The 15,817-nt window shown below is 35.0% G+C and overlaps 1 protein-coding gene across 7 annotated transcripts in view; it reads left to right on the top strand.

Moving 5' to 3' along the window:
- NIPBL (NIPBL cohesin loading factor) overlaps positions 1-15,817 on the top strand; it is a 157,964-nt gene that overhangs the window by 129,295 nt on the left and 12,852 nt on the right. For all 7 annotated transcript variants that reach the window (XM_030236653.2, XM_050986877.1, XM_030236655.2 and 4 more), the window contains 13 exons: positions 94-176; positions 1,264-1,396; positions 2,299-2,442; positions 5,955-6,041; positions 6,287-6,501; positions 6,596-6,698; positions 7,566-7,664; positions 7,756-7,902; positions 9,258-9,392; positions 10,752-10,850; positions 12,390-12,443; positions 13,586-13,694; positions 14,278-14,414. In XM_030236653.2, the coding sequence (XP_030092513.1) occupies positions 94-176; positions 1,264-1,396; positions 2,299-2,442; positions 5,955-6,041; positions 6,287-6,501; positions 6,596-6,698; positions 7,566-7,664; positions 7,756-7,902; positions 9,258-9,392; positions 10,752-10,850; positions 12,390-12,443; positions 13,586-13,694; positions 14,278-14,414 (1,545 nt within the window). The remainder of the gene's footprint in view (positions 1-93; positions 177-1,263; positions 1,397-2,298; positions 2,443-5,954; positions 6,042-6,286; positions 6,502-6,595; positions 6,699-7,565; positions 7,665-7,755; positions 7,903-9,257; positions 9,393-10,751; positions 10,851-12,389; positions 12,444-13,585; positions 13,695-14,277; positions 14,415-15,817) is intronic.

The raw sequence follows: 15,817 nt of genomic DNA, 5'->3' as shown, positions 1-15,817 counted from the left end.
GTCTGCTGTAAATTTTTGATGCATAAGAAATGCTGATCTGGAAATCACAGATCTATGCTGAGATAATAGACAAATGTATCTTGCTATTTTTAGGTGGATCAAGATGTGCTTATTACTAACTCATATGAAACAGCCATGAGGACGGCACAAAATTTCCTTTCTATTTTTCTTAAGAAGTAAGTATTGTTGCATTCTTTAGTGTATTAATAAAACCAGCTCCAAATAAATACTTTGAAACCTGACCCCTGAACAGTGATAAATACCTTTTCATAAAGTTATTAATAATAGTATACTTTATAAATGCCTAAGAGAGCTTCTTGCCTAGACAAAAATGTGTATAGAAGAGCAATTCTGCAGTGTTTTTCATATATTTATGAAGCTGTCTCACAGTTCATATAGGATTCCTTTATTATGGGTCTTTAACTTACCTGAAGCCTGAAAGGGAAAGCTTAGCAAATATTTAAGTGGTGAAATCATGCTGATTTGGTCATCAGATATAAAAAGCCTAAAAATTACTTTCACTGAGCTAAAGTTAAGAGTATCAATAGCTCAAAAAGGAATAAAAAATGTACCTGAATTAACTATAGGATTTCAAAGAACAAGTCTTTAGGTTTCTATTGTATCAATAAAACTTTTTCACATCAAGCTGAAAAACTGTTTAATAAACTATCTGGAAATTGCATGCTTCTGATGTTAAATTTAGGAATGATATATAGAAGTCAAAAAGTATCAGATATTTTAACTTTTGGTGGCTTTTTGTTGTTGGTTTGGTTTGTTGGTTATTTGGCTGGTGTTCTTTTAGCATTCTGATTGTAACCTTTGTGAACCATAATACTGAGATGTGCTATCACTATCAGATAAACGAAACCAAGCTTAAAGAATATAAACTTACCAACTCTTAAATATCCTACTCCAGCTTCATTTTTATAATTCTACCTACTTTGTCTATCCAAGTAAATACAGACTTAATAAAGCTAAAAATAAAAATCTTAGCAACAAAATTCTGCTGTCATGGATTAGACGTTTTATACGCACAACTTGGAGGGATAACTGTGTAAGCTGTTTCTCTACAAACAAATAAAACAAATTTTCTTCCATATTTCAGATTTGTTTACTTGGAATTGCATAAAACTGGTTTTTCTGATTAAACATAGAATTCTGTTTCTATCAGAATAAATCTATGTTTATACTTCTGTTTATATCAGAATAAAAAAGTTTTTATGGCTGTTAAATTTGCTTACAAAAGCATTTTCTTATTAACAGGTGTGGCAGTAAACAAGGGGAGGAAGATTACAGGCCACTGTTTGAGAACTTTATTCAAGATCTTCTTTCAACAGTCAATAAACCAGAATGGCCAGCTGCAGAGTTGCTACTTAGCTTACTAGGAAGGCTATTGGTAAGGGATTTTTGGTTTTAGCTATATTAATTAATTTCTTATTGCAATGAATACTTGTTTATTTCTGCTAAATAAACACTACTACTGTAGGAATGCTGTCTGATTGTTGACACACATGCAGCATGTAAGGATTTCCTTGCATGTAACACTGCTATGCAATAAATAAATAATAGAATCTTGGTTAGAGGATCAATCATATGAACTTGTTAAAAATTCTATGTATAGTTTTTCTTGGAAGTCTAGTTTCACTATTTGATTACATTTTCAACATTAAAAAGTGTCATTTCATAGCATCTTATAAGTGCATAAATTTATTTGGAGTAAAGTCAGCTTACCAGCTGACTTAGACATATTAGGTATCTCCTCTGGACTGTTCCCTTAGCACAAAACCAGAAAACAACTCTATGGTTTGGTTTTTTACAACTACAGCAAATGCTTATGACATTTTACAGAATGGGAATGCTTGTGTTAGTGTGGTTTTTGACTGTTGCTCTTTAGTATTATAATGTAATTAATGCAGTAACTTGAGCTGCTTTTTGAAAAAGTATTGTATGGTCTTGTTCTTGGTAAAATCTAGCTTTATATTTGTGAGAATGAGGAGGTAGCATTATGGTAATTTAAATCTCTGCTGTTGGAGATCTGCTGTGCTAGTGTCCAGTTTGTGTAATGAAAATATGTGTTTAAAAAAGACTCTGACAGACATGTTTGTAGAACGAGAGAGACATAATAAAAAAGATGATTTATATAAAGTAAGTAATGTATGTGTGATTTAATGGTAAATTATATAATTTTATGCAATATGGAAGTTAGGTGGAAATTTTAATAAGGTAAAGCAATATCTTGTGAGAAGAATCTCTGTGGCATAAATATTTATTTTTAAATGTCTATTCTGCTTTTCTTAGGTTCACCAGTTCAGTAACAAATCCACAGAAATGGCATTAAGAGTTGCATCTCTTGACTATCTTGGAACTGTAGCAGCAAGACTGAGGAAAGATGCAGTCACTAGCAAAATGGATCAAGGATCTTTAGCCAGAATCCTCAAACAGGTGTGTGAGACATCCATGACAGCTAGATGGAGATCTATCCACTCAAATGCTTGAAATTTTTAAATATACTTGAAAAATGATATTATGGAGAATCAGTGTTAATTCACTGTTTAGGTTTCTGAATCAAATATACACAATTTATAAGTATCACATTTGTTAACTCACGTCTTCATTGCATGATTTCTGTAGTGATCCTATAAATTAATTAATTACAGTGCTTAGTCAGTTTTCTTATGACAATACTGAGGAAATAATTGATTAGCAGTTGGATTCTATCTTAAGAAGCCTTAAAAATGAGCCTGCATTTGTTATTGCAAAGTGGAACCTGAGCATCTGGCACTCAAATACATACTTTAGAGAGTTAATCTATTAGTCTTGCAGGGCTAGTTTTTACATGGTATAATTTGAGTTTTTGGGGGTGTTCTGGTGTTTTTTCCTGAACTTGCATATGTGTGGGTTGGTGCTGGCCAGATGCCAGGCCCTCACCCAAGCTGCTGTGACTCCTCTCTGCAGCTACACAGAGGAGAGAAAATGTAAGGAAGGGTCCATGGATTGAGATAAGGACCAGGACAGATCACTCACCAAATACCAGCAGAGCCAAAACAGGCTCAACTTAGAGATATGAAGTGAATTTATTACTAACACAATCAGATCTGGATAATGAGAACTTAAATAAACCCTTTAGAAGCACCTTTCCCATCCCATTCCCTCCCTCCCAGCTCTAGGTCCTACCCCAGCAGTGCAAGGAGACCGGGAGTGGGGGTTGTGGTCAGTTCATCACCCGAGGCTTCTCTCGCTGCTGAGGGAGAGGAGTCATTCCCCTGCTGCACCGTGGGGTCCCTCCTGGGGGAGGCAGTTCTCCATGAACTTCTCCAGCATGGCTCCATCTCATGGACAGCAGCTCCCTGCAACTTTCTGCAGGGTGAGGGGCAGCAGCACCCTCAAACACTGCAGCACTGGGTCACTCTTCTGCGGGGTGCAGTCCTTCAGGGACAGGCTGCTCCAGCCTGGGAGCAGGGCCCTCCCAGGCCCTGCTCCCACAGGTCTCCCACAGGCTCACAGGCTTCTCTCAGGCACCCACCTGCTCTAGTGTGGCTCCTCCAGAGGCTGCAGAGGAATCTCAGTTCCAATACCCGGAACATTTCCTTCCCCTCCTCCTTCACTGACCCTTGTGTCAGTGGGCTGTTCTTTCACGTGTTCTCACCCCACTCTGCTCTGGTCACAATTACATCTGAACAATAACTTTTTTGTTCTTTCTTCTAAAATATGTTATCACAGAGACATATACCATCTCTAATTAGCCCAGCCTTGGCCAGCAGCACCTCCATCTTTGGAGCCACCAGGGACTGGCTCTGCTGGACATTGAAGAAGCTTCTGGCAGCTTCTCTCAGAAGCTACCCCTGTAGCCACCCCCACTACCAAAACCAAACCAGGCGAAGTCTTTCATTTAAGAGCCCATATCTGGATTTCTGCTAATGCTGCTCAAAATCTGCGAGAGTGGCAACATATGCTAAAGCAGGGTATACATTTGAGCTCTATACAATACATAATATGAGAAAGTCTCATGTCCCATGTGCCCTTTTATAAATGAGGACTTGCATTTTTCTTATGGACACTATACATTTCTTTCTGAGCTAACTTTTGTCAGGATTTCCCTTTCACTTCCCTGAAAAGACTACAGACCTATTACACATACTTTATAATGACCATTAAATTTATATTGAAGGAAAAACTTCTATACTTTTCAGGCATTCGATTAAAGAGTGAAAGTTATCTCCTCCTTTATGAGGCTGATTCTTCCCATAATTTCTTTCTATTAGAATATTCCACAACATACAGTGTCAAATCTTTATGTCCATGGCATAAGATAATTTATACTTTTGTGTGATAAGGGATTATTATTCTCCTCTGTTGACAGTGATTCTGACAATTTTACATTATGCTAAGTGAGAAAGTATTTCAGAAGAATTCTTTTCTCTTTTCTTATCCTCAGAAGTTGTAGTAGTATTGAAAAATATTCTAGAAAGAAATATACCTGCTCAGTGACCTGAATTTTTCTGTTTGGTTTTGGGTTTTTCCAGGATCAGGAAGCTGCAAGACATTGGCAACTGCATAAAATGAAATTGCTGTGGGCAATGAAGTGTTAAAACTTTTTTTTTTTTCAGTTTCTCAGGAAACTTAACATTAGTAATGGTAGACAGTACCATCCATGCATTGTGGAAAGTGTGTTCTATACAGTACCATCAATTAGGGTAGACTGTTGTGTTACTTATAAATTTGTAAGAGAAGAGCAATGTGTTCAGTACAGCTGAGCTTCACTTTCCTGGTCAAATGGAAAAAAATAAGAAATCCATTTGCTGTTGTCATCAGAAACTTAAATTATAAGCTAATTATTCAGAAGTTAAGATTTTTCTTCCCTGCTAAATTGAATACTTCTGTTGGATATTTTCTTCTGCATTCTGATATCATTACAATGATATTAGTCAATGATTGATAAATGCATATAGTGCTTCCTGCTGTAGTTTGCACCCATGATTCATAGAATAGGTTTTAGAGGAAATCTATTCTCTTTTGACATTTTCAAACAGTATCTTTTTTTTTAGAAATAGATTGTCCAGTTTATTTGAACACTTGTGCATGCTTTTCATTAGTTTATCTCTTGATACACAGATGTTTTGGACTTGTTAATGTTACTTTTCTCTGCTTGCTGATGTTTGCAAGCTATGTTACATGCTGCACATGTATCAAGATTCTCAGTCAATGCTGTTAGTACAGAACTGAAGATGGTTTTAAGTTAGAAGTTTCATTGCTGACAAAGAAAATTTTTTTCTGGCTGGAGAATTTAAAGCCAAAAGTTATTCTTCTACTTTCATTTTAATTATTGAATATTATTTTTAAAGGATTCACAGTTTCTCTTTCTTTGTTCTGGGATTTGTATTTGTTTGATAGTAGTTGGGCAATTAAGCATCAAGCACCCCTTATATTTAGCCAGTTATCTACACAATTTCAGGTTTGTCAAAGGCCAGAATTTCTACTCAACAATTTGAATCAGGGTGTTTTTTATATATATATGTATGTGTATATGAACATAATCAGTATTATATGTCTTGTAGGCATGCTTTTAACTCTTGGACTCATTCATTTTGGAGTAAAAGAATAATACCACTTTCTGCTGTAACATCAGCAACTGCTAGGATCTGGGTGTTTCAGTGTAATATTGAGGAAATAAAGGTGTTTTCTGGATTTCACCCTTTTTTGATTTTTCAGTGACAGAGGGTCATCATGCAAGATCACAGAAAGAAAACTAACCAAATCAGTCTGTTTTAAAACCAGTCTTATTCTGATCTTAATATTTTTCTACTTTGTAACTAATTGGTTAAAAAATTAGTAATGCTGTACAATTATGCAAACAGCTGACATCAGTGTATTTTATATGTGGAGATACAGATTTTCAGATGGTAATTATGACTGTGCAATATTCTTGTTTATAACCATCTTTCTGCTTCTAACAGGTTTCAGGAGATGATGAAATTCAACAGCTGCAAAAGGCTTTACTGGATTATCTGGATGAGAACACAGAAATTGATGCATCATTAGTGGTAAATTTCAGCTTTCTTTCATCAGGAATGTATATAAATAATTTCAGTAACATGTACTGAAGAAAAGTATTTTTTTGTATATATTTCTGCTTCAATTAAATTGTCACCCTAACATATACTGTTGATTGTGTTTTCCTAAATAATGTTGATCCATTAGATTCCCTAAATTTCATTATAAATCTATTAATTTTCTTTTTCTGTATCTGTTGGTTTTGTTTTCTGTTCATACTGCTCTATTTCTCCAGTTTTCTCGGAAGTTTTATGTAGCTCAGTGGTTCCGTGATACAACTATGGAGACAGAAAAAGCAATTAAATCTCAGAAGGATGAGGATTCATCTGAAGGAACTCATCATGCAAAAGATGTTGAGACCACAGGACAAATCATGCATAGAGCAGAAACTCGCAAAAAGTTTCTTCGCAGCATCATTAAAACTGCTCCATCTCAGTTCAGCACATTAAAGTATGTTTCAGTTACCACTTTTTAGCCATGCATTTGATGTTTTAAATAATTTTTTTGTGAACATGTCCTGATTAACACATGTAATTTATTTCAGGATGAATTCTGATACTGTGGACTATGAAGATGCATGTTTGATTGTTCGCTACTTGGCCTCTATGAGGCCGTTTGCCCAGAGCTTCGATATTTATTTGACACAGGTAAACTGTGACTGGAAGTCTTAGTATAGTGAAACACAGTTGCATTCTGATTCCAAACACTTTCACAGCTATATGTTATTATCTGTCCATTGTTGAGCAGAGGTATTTACAGACCATGATAACACCATGTGCTTTCATATTCTGTGTTGATGGCGAAAGTGATTAGGTTTTGTTTTCGTGCATGTGTTTTGTATGTTATAATGTGCACACATTATTTTATTTATTCATGTATGGTTATGGCTAAATCACAGTATGCGCACAGTAAGAAGATCATTACAAAGTGCTGAAATAATTTTCATATTTTCTGTAAGATGCTTATTCCTTTGGTAAGATTAACACATGAAATTGAGCTTAATTTGATTTGAAAGTAAAAGCTGGATGGGCCAGTTGATTGCAGTGCACATTGCTGTCACTTTGGAACCTGCTATTTAACCAGTGTAGTTTCTTGCTTTTTCTGGGAGAAGGGCACTAACACTGGCACAGTGACATGTTGGAAATTCAGTACTAGTTTAGATTGCATTACTTAAATTGGTCTGCTTACAGAGCCATTCTTAGAATGCCCTTGTCCAACTCTCCTGTTAAAAGAACCATAGGGAAAGTCACAACTGAATGACAAAAGTAGAATTTAAATTTAAGAACCTTATAACCAGTTTTAGAGAAGTGTAAAATCTTGGTAAACATCCATGTTTGGTTTTCAGTGCCATGAAACATCACTTATATGCACCTTTTTGTTCTCTGAGAAGATACACTCAACTTTTTGTTATTACTATTTTAGTAATATTATTTGTTTGTTATTGTGCTGCATTTTCGCTCGTAATTATTATTTGGTACCTTCCCAAAACAATCAAATCTTTTTGTTCTCTCTAGATTCTGCGTGTACTTGGTGAAAATGCAATTGCTGTTCGAACAAAAGCCATGAAGTGTTTGTCTGAGGTTGTTGCTGTAGACCCCAGCATTCTAGCGAGGGTAAAAAAGAAAATATCTACCGTGCACATATCACCCTTAAAATAAATCTTTATTTCTTATTCTGAATCTTTGTTTCATCTGTTCTTTTTAGCTGGATATGCAGCGAGGAGTTCATGGGCGGCTAATGGACAACTCCACTAGTGTACGAGAAGCAGCTGTGGAGCTGCTTGGCCGATTTGTGCTTTGTCGTCCTCAGCTTGCTGAGCAGTATTACGACATGCTGATTGAAAGAATATTGGTACGGTGACTTGTGGTATTTATGGTACAATAAGGGCATTGGAAAATTTGCTTTTAAGTGAGCCTGTTTAATAAGTTGAAATTGTTTGAATGATGAGGCATCATGATTTTAAGGACAGCCTTGTCAAATGCACCCCTTGCTTCTAGGGAAAAATGAACTTCTACAGAAAGTCATACATTGCTCAGATTAACTGTGACATGGCTTAAGCCCAAGTAGAAGTTTAGTGCACATCATGCAGCTCCTCACTCAACCCCCGCATCTCTTACCCCACCCTGGTGGAATGAGCCAGAGGGATTGCAGTAAAATTTACATGTTGAGATAAGACTATTTGATAATTGAAAACAAAGTAAAATACAATAAAATTATAAATAATGATAATAGAAAGGAAACAAACCATTGATGCACAAAGCAGTTGCTCACCGTCTGCTGACCGATGCTGGATCCCCATTCCCAAACCTGGATTGGCTGTGCTTTCTAATAACTCCCCCTAGTTCATATATTAGGCATGACATTCTGTGGTGTGGAGTATCCCTTTGGCCAGTTCAGGTCACCTGTCCTGAAATGCTCCCTCCTAGTTTCTTTTGCCTACCTCCTCATTGGCATTTATTTGAAGTCTAAAATATGGATCATTGAGGGCAGCTTTTCTATGCTATTTTTAGAGTTTTGAAAGGTGTATTAGTTTTTTTACAAAAAAGTGGGGTTTTTATCTAGGTGTTCAGTATTAATTTAACTGTTGGATAACATTAACTTCTAGTATCCACGTCAGGATTTTAGTCAAGTACTACACATTTGCTATAGTTACATGATAAAACAAGTTTGTGAAGGCTTTTGGAGAGAAGTAGGTCATATGCATACAATACTACAGAAAGCAGTTGAACGTGATGTTCAGATTCAACAGATTCTGAGCAAGGTGATATGAAGTGAAGCTCCTCATCTATCTCCTTAGATGAAGCCTAGTAAAATGGAAATGACTGCCTGCATGTGTCTTATCCATAAGCTTTATCCAAAGGCTTAAAGTAATACTATCCAAATCTATAGGGAATCTTGTGTGTTCCAATAAAGTAGCTAAAGCATCTGGCATAGGTTCTTGAGTAAATAAGTGGATTGCAACATCATGAGCTCTTAGATGGGAGGGTATAGATGGAGTAAGTGTTTCAGCATTCTGGGACCTCAGCCAGAACCTTTAGAACAAGATATGCTGAGCTTTTGTACAAATGAATTCCAGAAGATTTTAGTTGCCTTTTCTAAATAATTTTTGCAGGTCAAAGTGGGTGATCTTCAAATATTAATTAATATAGAATATAAATTAATGTCTCTGATTTGTTTTCAAGAGTGTAATTATTTTCTCTTCACAGGATACTGGTATCAGTGTCAGAAAAAGAGTCATAAAAATACTTAGGGATATCTGCATTGAACAACCAACCTTTCCCAAAATTACAGAAATGTGTGTGAAAATGATTCGAAGAGTCAATGATGAAGAAGGCATCAAGGTAGAATGAAACATATCCTTCAGAATTTTAATTATTGTTACTTTAGTGTTTCCCTATTTTGACAAAATTAAAAAAGTATTTCATTTCTCCTTTGTAATAGTTATGAATTATGAATTTTTAAGAGCTGATATTTTATCTTCTGTAATTCTCTCTGACTTACTTCTCTTTCTTTTCTATCCTCTATTTTCTGTATCTTCTTGCTGACAATCAAAATATTTTAAATATTTTCCAGAGGTTATTTTTCTTCTTGCAAGTATTTTCTCTGGTACTTCTCTTCTCTAACATGTGAAATTGGCATTTAAAACTTCGATTTCTGCAAATCAATAGTTTTTAAGTAAAAATTAACTACTTGACATTCATATATGCCATATGTAATTATTAAAGTTATAAAGTATTAATCTGTGCTAATGTTCAGTGAGGCAGTTATTACCCCTGAAATGTTGCTAATGTTGTTTATGTGCTCATACTCTACCCTTTGTGCAGTGTGTATTTGCACAAAGGGCACAAACCTAATATGTGTTAAATCATAAAGCTGACAATTATTATTTTGTTTAATATGACAAAATAATTTAAAAATTGTTGAGTAATTAGGGACACAGCTATTGTAATTTTGTATCACACTTTCAGTAAATTTAAAAATTTCAAAGCTGCAGCAGATATTTTTACCTCTTGAGATACGTTCATGTAAAATGGCTTTCTGAGAAGACTGTTGATCAACAAGCAGATGAACAGCTAGAGCCAAGGTGTTGCTGGAAAGGGAGGATGACCATGTTCTCTCCCCTCCTTCCTCTTACCTTTCTAACTATAAGAAAAAAGGAGGCATAAACTTCAATGTGCTTTTAACAGTTCCAAGTAAGAGAAGTAATTTTGGAATTATTTTTATTCACTTGCATTCTAATCTATATTGTTCTTCATTCAAAAGCATTGGAAGGTAACATACTTCCTATATTTGAGTGTAGAGACTTGGCTTCTCTCTCTTTCCCACCTTGTCACAGCTGTTTTGTAAACTAAAGGAACCTGCCCCTGCTGCTGCCGTTCTCCTGTAAGGATTGTTTGTTCAGTTGTCAGCTGCTCAGCTGTGTTTTTCTGAGGAATACCAATTAATGCAGGAAGGTGGTAACTTTGTTTTCGGCAGCATCACTTCCCATTGTTTCATTTTGCTGAAGTTTGGCATGAGATCAGTGTAAGTCCTGTAATAGTAGATCTGGGTCTGTCTCAGATAACATTTCCTACTACAGTCTCGTTTTCATAATTCCTTATGAAAAGGCACAGATCATCAGTGCATCTGTTCTACGGATGTATTAGAAATAATACTAGTGTAAGTTTATTTATTTCTGCTAATATTTTATTTTCCTTCAGAAATTAGTAAATGAGACTTTCCAGAAGCTCTGGTTTACTCCAACTCCACACCATGACAAAGAGGCAATGACGAGGAAAATACTAAACATCACTGATGTGGTATGTTAAACCAATCTGAGTTGTGTGCAAAATTCAGTTTTGATTTTAGTATCTTAGGAACATTATCTGTATTTTTTTTGAACACAAGAATATGTCAGATGGTTTCCCTTTTTATATTTCCTGGCATGAAATGTACACCAAAAAGTATTCATGTGATTGAGCAGGCTGTAGGAAATCTTAAATGCTCATTAATGTTCTGGCAATAATAACTGTGACCACACTATATTCAGATTCTATTAAGTACTTGTTCAGTTAAAACACAACCAATTTCTATTGTATGTAACAATCTACAGGAATTGCTAGCAGCCTATAGTTAAGCCTACCTAAGAACTTGTCTCTTAAAAGAAAATTTTCCTCAAACAATTGAAAACCTTTATTTGGCAAAGTTAATAAGCTGTTTTAATAAATAGAGGGGTGTGTTTTTACTCAGAGGAAACTGGTGTCTGCATAATTGTATCTTACTATTTAGGAGCAGCACATTAAATAGCTTGTCTCCAAAAGAACAAAATCTATTTTAGATAAAATTGTAGTGAAAATACATTGTATAAAACCACTGTGCTGAAAAGATGTTTTAATATAAATTATTTTAAGAACTAATTTTCAAATTTTAAAAACTGACTTAATTACTTAAAATTCTAGGTTTAAACCACGTTTTACTTTACAGTTTTTAAAAAAACTATAGTCTAGTTTGCATTTTTCCTGTTGGAGAAGTCAGTCAATTTGACTTCTGTTTAATTCTCAGTTCTTTTGCAAGTTCTAATTTGAACCACCTGTTTGCTATTCCTGATTATATTATACTAGTGAAGGCTTGTTCTGTTTATAAAAAAACAAGTGTGTGTGTATATATATATATATATATATATATATATATATATATACACATATATACACATATATACACACACACCTAAATAACAGGGGTGCACTGTGTGTGTGCAGGTATTTTTCTCTGTGCCCAGAGACAGGACACAAGGGAATGACCTGAGGTTGTGTCAGGGGAGGTTTAGATTGGGTGAAAGGAAAAAGTTCTTCACCCGGAGGTGGCTGGGCCCTGGAACAGGCTCCCCAGGGAAGTGATCACAGCACCCAGAGTTTAAGATTTGGACAATGCTCTGTGACTCTTGAGATGTTCTGTGCAGGGCCCAGGGTGAAACTTGATGAACCCTGTTTATCCCTTCCACCATGAGAGAGCTTTTGGTTCTATGATACACATACATGTCCGCTTTCAAAGTGTCAGAATTATATTTATACATAAATTTGTGCGAAATTTTCTACAAAATGGAAGCTTATCTTGCACTAGGGACAGCAATCTCCAGTAAAGCATGTGGGCTTTGTGTTGTATGAAATACAAATTCTAGAGTCACGAAAATGGCGGGAGCTATTTTTCAAATACAGAAGACAGTTTCTGGTCTCCATTGTTCTTAAAGCATATAGAGATGTGTGCATGTATGCTGGTCTTTTGAGATGATATCTATATTGAAATAATTTTTCCTCAGATGCCTTGTTTATTAACCAGTTTATTCTCAAAAATATTTATAGGTTGCAGCTTGTAGAGATACAGGGTATGATTGGTTTGAACAGCTTCTTCAAAATGTAAGTAATGAATTTTAAATATATAGTACAATCATTGTTAGAATTTTAGTGTTCCTTTTGCTTCTAAAACGCATAAGGCGGGAACTCCAACAGCAGTACTACAACAGACAAATTCAATTCCTGCTCTTTAACATCTGACCTTTCTATCCTTCTCGGTGCAGTTTTCTTTGGCATTAGTTTCTATCTTTGCAAGTGATCTATTAAAAATACTTTGCTTCTTGATTTTGGGAGGAGTATCACTTGTTTGTTTAATTTGATTAGTTCTTCAACAATGACTCACATAACACAAAGTCCACAGTTAAGATACTTAACTCTGAAATAAGATATCTAGTGATGTCAGGTTTTTTAAACAGTAGATAAGTGTATTTTCACATCCAATGTATTTTTACATAATTTATGGAAGTAGTGAATCTTCAAAGTGTAAGTTAATTCTGCATTATATTCTACTTATATCTAATACCAATATTTCTAAGGATTGAGCTTGGTTAGTTTTTATCTCTTAACCTGTGCTATCACTCTCTACTTCTTGCATGCCCTGGTTGATTTTCAAGCAAGAAAATCCTTTGATTCTTCTCTTTCCAGGAGTGTCATGAAAATAGGTTATCAAGTAAATCAAAGCCTCTTCAGTAAGAACCTCTTCTCTGAAGAAAAGGCTGTAATATGGTCTCAGTCCTTCTTAGATACTAGAAGAATCTTCATTAACTCAATTTTAGTACCCAAACTCATATGTAAAAAGTTTAAATAAAGTGTTGATATACAGCTATTAGATCCTCATTTGGTATTTTAGCTTAGTGTCAAAAACATTTGTTTTGAATTTGCACTTTATTTCCCTATGCATTTTCAAAATCTTTTAACTCCTGCTAGTTTCTGCATTATTTCATTAAGCATAAAGCAGCTTTCATCCTGATGCAAAAAATAAGGAGAGCTACTATGGATTTTTATTACAGTTACTTTTTCTTTTCTTATATTGCTTTTATACTTCCTGTAATTTTTTTCTTCACCATGTAAGTTTTACGGAGAATTAAATATTTTTGTATTCTAAAATCCTTGTGTATCTGTGGTAATTGTTATAAAACCAGCATTATTGTATGCAAATTAATGCAACTTTAACACAAAACCATTTTCTGTTTCATCTGCTATAGCTGTTGAAGTCAGAAGAGGATGCCTCATATAAACCTGTCAAGAAAGCCTGTACTCAACTTGTTGACAATTTGGTCGAGCACATTCTTAAATATGAAGAATCTTTGTCAGGTAATAGTATTTAAAATTCAGCTAAAATCCTTTGATTTTTTTTTTTTTAATGATACTATAACAGTTGTTGAAATCACTTCATTGCAAAAAATTACTGTTCTGGAATTCCTGTTAAAAGCTGATTGTAATAAATCATTGTTTTTAACTGATGAAATTTAAAGTACTGTGTAATAATAAAACTTCCCTAATCTTCACTAGCTAACCACAATCATAGAACTACTTTTAAAATAGCTGGTTCAAACTTTCAGATCACTAAAACCAAAACTATTACGGCAAATTGTATTTACATTAGTAGTTCTATATTTGTAATAGGAATCATAGGCTGGACTAATCTAACATTTACAGTAAGGAGTATAAAAACTGGTGATGTCTTTGATGCATCTTTGCTTCTTTTTTCAAGTCTTTTGTAGTCAGATATAAATGTTAACACAGTATGTTCCCATTTCTAATAAGAACATTCTGTTTTGATCTTTAAAGAGATGCAGTGAAAGAGATACTCAAACAGTGTCTAGGCCGTATGTTTTTCATTGCTTAAACAGTACTTGGTCTTACTGTTCTTTTTGTGTTTTTTAATCTTTTTCAGATTCTGACAATAAAGGTGTGAACTCGGGTCGCTTGGTTGCTTGCATAACCACTTTGTTCTTATTCAGCAAAATAAGGCCCCAGCTAATGGTCAAGCATGCCATGACCATGCAGCCATACCTGACCACTAAATGTAGTGTAAGTAGAGACAATCAGTCTTTTCCCTAGATAATTGAGCATGAAAATGAACATCTGTCTTGTATAGTTAATGAAAAGGTAGGAAAAGGAAATTTAAAATTGTGGAGTTTTTCCATGAGCATCCTAGCTTTGGAAGTTACTAGATCCTTTTGAAGATCCCTGTAGCTTTTAAAATGTTCTCCCTCACATTCTACCTCCATATTTTGCAACCAAATGAAACTGAAATCTGTGCTGCCTTTTTCACAGTTTTTCCTCCCTTCAGGAAAAAGTTTCTTAGAATTGCTTTAGTTTACAGTCACTGTCTTAAAAGTAGTTAATGTTTAACATATGAATTTTAAGATTTAGGGATAACGTTCCATAAGATAGAGTGATCTAGTATATAGCAAATATATGAGAAGAAAAAAATCTTATTTCATCCTTTTCTATACTTCATTTCTCATTTCTCTATCTCTAGTGTTCTTGTATTCCCCTGTAAGACATTGTAGAGAGCTCTAACACTGAAACCCTCACCCAGTCAGGTCTCTGAATCTTTGCAGTGGTTTCTGCCATTTTGATCTGGGCCTCTGACTGGTTAAAAGGAGCAGGGACGGGGTCATGCACCCATTGCTCAAGGATGATGAGTGTGAGTGGGTGGCAGCAGTGCCTTTCAATAAGTGAACTGCCCAGGGCAGGCTTAAGGGGTAATTATTACCAACTTAGATTGTAGATACAGCCTGGCATTTTGCAGGCATCTTCCACATTCTCTAGGCACATTTACAAAAGGCTCTTGGAGCTGCTCCTGAACAAACAGTATAGGAAAGACTTAGCTAAGTATTTGCTTGTTGCAGCTCGTTTAGTGGATTGCAAATGGTTTGTTTTGTATTTACACATGGTTGAGATGAATCATAGAATTACCACTGACAGCTTGAACAGGTCAAATAGCTTCATACTACATTCAGGATTTATACTGTCCTAATTAGCAAGCTGGATTTGTCAAAAGTCAATTTCTAGCAGCATGTCTCCTTATCAGATGTTTTCCATAGATTCCATAGAGTCATGATAATGCAAACCAGCAGTAATTTTTTAAGTGTAATTTCCACATTTATGCACATTATTACCTTTTGTTTAAAGTGCTTTAAGTCATAGCATAACTTCATTTTGTTGCTGATACCTTGTTTTCAGATGTTGAGTCTTCTCTAGTGGAACTCTTCTCAGGAAGAGTTCCTAGATTTCTTGTAAGACTCCAGAAAATTATCAGATCCAAAGGTTTTCAGGTCTGACACAGCCTTTATAAGAGACGTAATACTGCTCATTCAGCCATTTTTTCCTCAGAATGCCTGCAGTAAACAAAAATAGATTTCATAACAATATGTAGCAGATGTAAAGTATATAAATATTCTTTTAGATGTTTACCAAGTATCTTA

The sequence above is a fragment of the Serinus canaria genome, chromosome Z (assembly GCF_022539315.1).
Source record: "Serinus canaria isolate serCan28SL12 chromosome Z, serCan2020, whole genome shotgun sequence".
Classification (NCBI taxonomy): domain Eukaryota; kingdom Metazoa; phylum Chordata; class Aves; order Passeriformes; family Fringillidae; genus Serinus; species Serinus canaria.
This window is presented reverse-complemented; position numbering and strand designations above follow the sequence as displayed.